Raw genomic sequence first — 7,981 nt, 5'->3', positions numbered from 1 at the left:
CTGGGGATTCGAACCCGCCACCTTAGGTGTACGTGGCTGGCGCCTTAGCCGGTTGAGCTATAGGCGCCGAGCCTAGTTTTTGTATTTTTAGTAGATTTTTAGTAGGTGGGGTCTCACTCTTGCTCAGGCTGGTCTGCAACTCCTAAGCTCAAGCAATCCACCTGCCTGGGCCTCCTAGAGGGCTGAGATTGTAGGTGGGAGCCTCCATGCTGGGCCTGAAGGATTTGATGAAGAATGAAAATGTCGGGCGGGGGTGGTCTGAGGTGGAAAGGCTGTGTGGCAGGAGGCTGCTGGGGTGGTCAGTGCTGACAGAAACCACTTCGGAGCCCAGAGAAAAATGGCAAGTGCAGCCTGAAATGAGGTGACTGTCTCACAGGGCCTTGCATTCCCTCAGCTCTGACCACTGACAAAGTATGACCAGGGAGCATGGGAACCAAGACAGAGCACATGGGAGGAGCAACAGTGACCCCACAGCTGGATGAGCAGGGGCCACCTCCATGGCAGACACACAAGAAAAGGGAAGGGCCAGGTTTGCTACAAGGAGAAACCAAAGTCAAGCCAGCTAGACAGAGCAAGCAAACAGGAGGGCAGGTGGAAGAAAGCTTTTCAATTAATTGCTTCAAAAGCAAAGCAGCCCAGCTCCAAAGGAAGAGCGAGCTGGAAACAGATGCCATTCCTGAAATTTACTGCCTGGCCTCATTGGGACCTTGTCCTCTAAGAACTTCCCTGATCCTGTTCACTCCCTCCCTTGGGAGACAGACTGTGTCCCAGCTTGGCACCTCTCACTGTTTAAAGAACCGAGTTAAGAATCTCCAAACGCCCCTGTTCTTGCCTGCTCAGCCCACCAGGGGGCAGGCCAGCTCCAGGCCTCGGCCCAGCTGGCCCCCACGGGCAGCCACATCTCCTGCAGTCCCCTCCCATCCCCTTGGGCACCGCTGACAACCCATCTCCTCTGTTCCTCTCTCTCTCCTGGCTCAGCCAGATGCACGAAGCCACAGCAGACATACTCCCACCCCATGGTGGGGGAAGCGAAGGCCTACCAGCAGCCTGAGGCGGCGGCAACACCCCTAACAGAGGAACGAATGGACTAAGTCCTAATGTCCCCTGAAAACTGCGGTGATGCTTCCTCAGGACCAGAGGCCACAAGTGCAAATCCAACACACACCAAGAGGCCGAGAAAAAAATGGATTAACAGTCCCCCAAACTGCGTTTTTAGGTGACCGCTCTTCAGACCCTGACAAACACAAAACCCGACACTGAACTCTGAAAAGCAGACACATGTGGTGAGATTTTAAAGGAATTTATACAAAAATAGTTAAAACTACAATGTACTGCCTGAAAACCAGCTCCATCATATACAAACTGGGACACTTGTGTGAGTTTGCTATAATTTGCTTAAGGAATGACAAGCTCAGCCCAAGTTCTTAGAAGAAAACTACATTCTTTTAAAGAAAAGGAAAACACCCTCAAGGGAAAACTTAATTTAAGTCAAAACCACATCCTTCGGTCAGGGAGTCTAATGCGCAGCGCGCCCCACAGGCAGGGCGCCCCCTGGCGGTCGCTCTGGGGCTGGTACACAGGACGCAGGGGCTTTTCCCGGGCTGAGGACCGAACCCGACAGTCCCCAGGCCAGGAACCTGAAAGTAGGGGACAGGGTGAGAACTGAGGCTGGCAGCATCCTTCAGAGTCCCCACAGCCAACTCCTACAGTGACCAACCACAATGGCCAAAGGCAGTGCCCCTTTGCATCCCCCCTTCTCCAAGGGAGTCATTCCTCACCCTCCTGTGACCCCATCCAAACAAGGTGGGCAAGGCCTCTGAGACACACAAACACCGACCTGGCCCTCCCCCAACCCGACCTTGAGAGCGCCTGGAGGGGCCCCAGGCCCGTCTGAACAAGGGAACTCAGCGCCCCCAGGAGGCCAGATAGCGCATCACCCCGCACCTCGGGCCTTGGCAGCGGCCCTCTTCCACAGTGAGCCACGGCCTGTCCTGAGGCTGCAGGGGTGGAGGGGGGAATGTCCGGAACAGAAAGCCCAGAAAGCCCAGAAAGCCGGTGCTGGGACAGGTGAGGCAGCAAGTCCCAGAGGGAAGCGGCTTGAGGAGGCACAGACGGTGAATAAATAGAAGTAGCTTCAACGCGGGGGTCCGGCCCCTGCGGACAGCAGCTCGTGCCAAGTATGTGGTGGGGGCCAGGTGGAAGGCCACCCTGACGCTGACCTGGGCCACCCATGCGGCCGTCCCTCCCACACCCACGCGACTCTTCAGAGCTCGGTGACGTGGACTGTGGGCGAGGGCAGTGGGCCTGGCCGGACACGTCGCAGGTGGCAGCGGCGGCAGAGCAAGTGGCCCGCCAAGGGATAGCAGCGGCGTCCATCCTCCCCGCTCAGCTGCAGCCCGCAGTCCTAGGGAAGAGCACAGCCCCCCACACCACAGTAAGCACGAGGGGCTACAGGAGGACCCGTCAGCCTTCGGGACAGATTGGTAGGGCTTCTCCTGGAGGGGGGATGGGAAGCCAAGTGTTCAACACCCAGAGCTGGCGGTACCCCAGGACTTCATCGGCCTCAAGTCGTTGAAAGGGGGTGGGGCCAACGTGGGGTGGCCATAAAAACATCAAGAATGCAGGGCGGGCGGTGGCTCAGGCCTGCAATCCATGCACTGTGGGAGGCTGAGGTGGGAGGTCTGTTTGAGCTCAGGAGTTCGAGACTTGTCTAAGCTAGAGTGCGCCCCCAACTCATGAAAAATATTGAAAAACCCAGCAGGGCGCCGTGGCAAGCACCTATAATCCCAGCGGCTTCAGAGGCTGAGGCAGCAAGATGCCCACAGCCTGAGTCTGAGGTTGCAATGAACTACCACGCCACTGCACTCTGCTCAGGGCATAGGGTAGAACTCTTGTCTCAACAAAAAAAAGAAAAGTGATGGGTGTTTTTTTTCTTTTGTTTTTTTGAGGCAAAGTTGCACTCTGTTGCCCTTGGTAGAGTGCTGTGACATCATAGCTCACAGCAACTTCAAACTCCTGGGCTCAAGCGATCCTCTTGCCTCAGCCTCCCCAGTAACTGGGACTATAGGCACCTGCCACAACCACCAGCTAGTTTTTCTATTTCTAGTAGAGATGGGGTCTTGCTCTTACCCAGGCTGGTCTGGAACTCCCCAGCTCAGGCGATCCACTCATCTCAACCTCCCAGAAGGCTAGGATTATAAGAATGAGCCACTGCACCTAGCTCTGTCATCACTTTTTGATAATTCTCCACTGTCCTCACTGTCCACACTTCTTAGTTCACAGTCTTTTGTCCCAGTTCCTGCCAACACCCCTTGATAACACACATCACCGTGTGTAGATATTGCCAACTACACGTCTCTGCCATGACAATGGATACTGTCTGATCTGTCACATCTCAGGCCCCATATACTGAATGTTTGAATGAATGACAGAGAAATAGGCTGAGAGAACACATGCCTTAGGGCAGGTGTTCAACCTGTGGGTCATGACCCCTTTCTAACAATGAAAATACATCCTGCATATCAAATATTTACATTATGATTCATAACAGTAGCAAAATAACTGTTATGAAGTAGCAGTGAAAATAATTTTATGGTTAAGAGTCACTACAACATGAGGAACTGTATTAAAGGGTCACGGCATTAGGAGGCATTGAAAAAGTTGAGAACCACTGTCTTAGGGGAATGGAGAGGGCTCCATGGAAGAGGACAGACCATGTGGCATGGAAGAGGAGGTGGACCCACGAACACCTGCAGGGGAGGGGACCTACGTGGGAAGGGAGCTGCCCCAGCCACTGACCTTCTAGAAGAGCCCAGCTCACCTCACAGTGGTAACACTCCACGTGGTAGTCTCTGTCCATGGACACTACACGGATGGTTGTCTCACAGCCCTGGAGGAGGAGACAGGTTCAGCGTGATAAGCGCAGGGACGTGAGAACTGCGTGTGAGAGCACACGCCTGTACCGCAAGCTCTTGTCACAGCTGTGTGGTTTCACAGCACAGGGCCAGGACATATGGATGTGCATGTGCCTCAGACGTCTCCACAGCTGCAGCCAGCAGCATGCACGTGTCCATGTGAGAGTCACATGGGTGGCTAAGGCCCGTGTACATGTGACTCTCACTTCACTGGAGTCAGAAAAGACCACTGCCAGTTCTGCTTCCCCAGGCACAACGGCCAGGACAGAGCCAGCATGTGTGGGAAGACAGACACCCATAGCCAGAGAGGGTTGTGCCACTCGGGGTGGCGCCCGCACAGACCATGTCCCTCTCTCACCTGCTCCCCCAGTCTACCTGTCCTCAGCCTGCAGAGCTGAACAGGCCGGGGAGCAGCCCTCACATCAGTGGAGAATGGAGCAGAGGCAGGAGTGGGGCTGCTGAGCAGCAGAGGCCCCTCCTCCCAGGAGACAGCCGCACCCTGCATGCATGGGCAGAATACACAACCCTCGGCCCTGCAAGGAGCCAAGCAGGAGCACCTGCTCATCCCTCCCCCTGAGGGCAAGACCTGGGGCAGCCCCAGGCAGGACTGGGAAGAGGCCCAGCTGAGCTCCTGACCATCTCCAGGTGAGTGGTTCCTACCTGTGCAGGGAGGATAGGACGGGCACAGGAGGCACATTTTGGTGCAAAAACCCTGGAGAAATAAAGGAAACCAGAAGTGACCAGCTGAGTGACCAGAAGCCAAAGTACACAGGGACAGGTCCACCCATGGTAGCCCACAACATGGTCCAAGCACCAGGCCCTCTTCTCATTGTGTGGACACACTGGGTGGAGGAAGGGACATCTTCAGCCATCACTTCTTGGTAGTGGCCTTTGATCTGGCTCCCCAATTCACCTCCACCCTATCATCTTCTCCAGGACGGCTTCAGGTTCTGTCCTGCCAGCCCTCTCACGCTCGCTATGGGTTTCCTGTCCCCTTAATGTTCCAGGTCTGGGCCAGCTCTTGCTGACAATGCTGTGAGACCTGGCTCCACCTTGCATACCCAGGGGTGTATGCTTAGCACCAATCCTGGGGTGGCAGCAGCACAGGGCCAGAGCCCTGAGCTTGAAGCCACCACAGGGGGAGCAGATGGGCTGCAGAAAGGGTCTACAGAGACCTCAAGCCCCTACCTCAGCCAGAAAAGGCCTGGCCAGGCAGGGGACCACAAGGAGGAGCTGGAGAGAGCAGGTAGTGCCGTGAGGAGATCCCCACTACGCAGAGGAGGGGAAGACACAGGCAAAGGCCAGGAGAGAAGGGGCAAGATCACTCAGGAGAATGGCTCGGGCCAAGACCCACACCAGGCCCCAGCCACTGAGCGTGCAGGAGGAGACCAGAAGTGAAAAGGCCAAGAACAGAAGGCTCGGATAGGCCAGGAACATGGTTCCAAGGGAGGCGAGAGGGGGCAGTGTGTGACACAGAGCCACAGCACCAGCAACTCACGTGTGATAGTCTCTGACACAGTAGATGTTGTTCTCCACGTCCACGGTGAAAGGCACCCCGTCCAGGCACTCGTTGCATACAGAGCACCGGAAGCAGCCTGGGTGGTAGGACTTGCCCAGGGCCTGCAGGATCTGGGGGTAAGAGGCACTGAGGGATCAGCATGGGGGTGGCTCTGCACCCCCCTGCAAAAGGCTTTGGTTCATAGCCCTGGGCTGGTCGGGAACAGATGAGAGTCCTCAGACTCCGCCCACACCCTGGGGGAGGAGGAGCTCCAGGAGGCTGGGGGAGGTTCTTACCATCTCCATGATGAGGTGTCCACATACGCTACACTTGTCAGCTGTTTGCTGGAACCCGGAGTACTGAAAAGAGACACAGGATCCAGGATGTTATGTGACAAAGGGGCATTCACTGGCCAGCCAGCACGTGCCCCCTGGCCTCAGGTCTCCACAAGTCAGAAGGAGGGTCCCCACCTTGCCCCCACCACAGCACCAAGGGCACAGCTCAGACTTACCAGGAAGTCCTCCTGGCAGTACACTTTCTCACCCACGTTGTAGAACGCCTTCCCGCGGAGCCGTCTCCCTACAAGGTCAAGAGTTGAGAGCAGGGTCCCTGGAAGGCTGGAATACGGGGCAGACCCTGCTTCTGTCTCTCTGCACCATCCCCCAAAAGATGACAAGTTGGATTATGGATAAAGTTTTTAAATTTCCCTTTAATGTTATATTATTATGGTTATAATAATAAATATTTCAGAAAAAAATAGAATATTCTATCAACAGAACTACTGCAAAAGATTGTCAAAGGAAATATGTGAAGAAACCGTTTTCAAATGAAAATTAGATATTTTGATTGATAAACACATTCATTTTAAGATTACTTGATTTTTTGGCTCGGCGCCTGTGGCTCAAGCGGCTAAGGTGCTAGCCACGTACACCCAAGGTGGAGGGTTCGAATCCAGCCTGGGCCGCCAATGATGGCTGCAACCAAAAAACAGCTGGGCGTTGTGGCGGGCACCTGAGGTCCCAGCTACTTGGGAGGCGGAGGCAGGAGACTCGCTTGAGCCCAAGAGTTAGAAGTTGCTGTGAGCTGTGATGCCACAGCACTCTACCCAGGGGGATAGCTTGAGGCTCTGTCTCAAAAAAAAAAAAGGAAGAAGATTGATTCTGAAAAATCTGCTCTGAAATCAAGTAATCTTCAGGGGAAACACATTTAGGTGTATGTGGCTGGTGCCTTAGCCGCTTGAGCCACAGGCGCTGAGCCGAATGAATCTTCTTAATCCATGAACTTTCTTTTTTTTGAGACAGAGTCTCACTTTGTCACCTCAGTAGAGTACCATAGCATCATAGGTCACAGCAACCTCAAACTCTTGGGCTCAACAGATCCTCCTGCCTCAGCCTCCTAAGTAGCTGGGACTACAAGCGTCCACCATGACACCAACCTATTTTTTTCTATTTTTAGTAGAGAAATGGTCTTGCTCTTGCTCAGGCTGTTCTGGAACTCCTGAGCTCAGGCAATCCACCCATCTGCTGAAGGATGGCTTAAGGCTAGCCTGAGCAACATAGTGAAACCCCATCTCTACAAAAAAATAAGAAAAATTTGCCAGGTGTGGCATGGCATGCCTGTAGTCCACCTACTCAGGAGGCTGAGGCCGGAGGATCTCTTGAGCCCAGAAGTTGGAGGTTACAGTGATCACACCACTGCACTCCAGCCTGAATGATAGAGCAAGACCCTGTCTCTAATAGAAAGAAAAAAAAAAAATAGGGCAGTGCCTGTGGCTCAGTGGGTAGGGCGCCAGCCCCATATACCAAGGGTGGTGGGTTCGAACCCGGTTCTGGCCAAACTGCAACAAAAAATAGCCAGGCATTGTGCAGGTGCCTGTGGTCCCAGCTACTAAGGAAGCTGAGGCAGGAGAATCACCTAAGCCTGGGAGTTGGAGGTTGCTGTGAGCTGTGTGATGCCACGGCACTCTACCAAGGGCAATAAAGTGAGACTCTGTCTCTACAAAAAAAAAAAAATAGAAAGGAATCCCTATCTAAACAGCTGACAATCTGTCAGAAGGATTCCCATCAGACTTAGGAGAGAGATAATACATTAGAGCCTCTATAGTTGATCACTTCCCTACACTGACCACCTCCTTAAGTTGACCTAATATTCCTAGACTGGACGTGCACCATATATATGTATCAGTACAGTAGGCCTAGATCCTTATGCTGATCCCATGTGTATGTTGACCAGTTTGTCACAGTCCTGTGGGTGGTCAACCTACAGAGGTTCTACTATACTTAACCAGGAAGAAGAGAACACTTCCTCACCTGACGGTGGCTGTGAAACACCCATGCCTAACATCAGGTATAATGGTGAGATACTAAATGTGTTTCCCCTGAAGATTCAACACTATACTAGAGGTTCTAAGCAGAGCAATAAGTAAAAAAAAAAAAAAGACTGGAAAACAAGAGGTAAAATTATCTCTAATCACAGATGACATGATGGTGTTATATAGAAAATCAGAAGCCCAGTACAAAAGGAATCTTCAGTGTAACCTGGTTTCTTGTATCCTTAATGAATCCCCATC

General features: G+C 53.2%; 1 protein-coding gene across 1 annotated transcript in view; it reads right to left on the bottom strand.

Moving 5' to 3' along the window:
- Window positions 1-1,988: 1,988 nt before the first annotated feature.
- The window catches only part of WTIP (WT1 interacting protein), a gene marked incomplete at its 5' end in the record, with an annotated part of 18,538 nt that continues 12,545 nt past the window's right edge, over window positions 1,989-7,981 (bottom strand). Inside the window, 6 exons of the mRNA XM_012809077.2 lie at window positions 1,989-2,404; window positions 3,821-3,889; window positions 4,575-4,626; window positions 5,413-5,543; window positions 5,709-5,771; window positions 5,924-5,991. Coding sequence (XP_012664531.1) covers window positions 2,264-2,404; window positions 3,821-3,889; window positions 4,575-4,626; window positions 5,413-5,543; window positions 5,709-5,771; window positions 5,924-5,991 — 524 coding nt within the window. The remainder of the gene's footprint in view (window positions 2,405-3,820; window positions 3,890-4,574; window positions 4,627-5,412; window positions 5,544-5,708; window positions 5,772-5,923; window positions 5,992-7,981) is intronic.

Source organism: Otolemur garnettii, unplaced genomic scaffold, assembly GCF_000181295.1.
Source record: "Otolemur garnettii isolate 467f Iridium unplaced genomic scaffold, OtoGar3 scaffold00100, whole genome shotgun sequence".
In the NCBI taxonomy this organism is placed as follows: domain Eukaryota; kingdom Metazoa; phylum Chordata; class Mammalia; order Primates; family Galagidae; genus Otolemur; species Otolemur garnettii.
The sequence above is the reverse complement of the archived record's forward strand: the minus strand, read 5'-3'. Positions and strand labels throughout refer to the sequence as shown.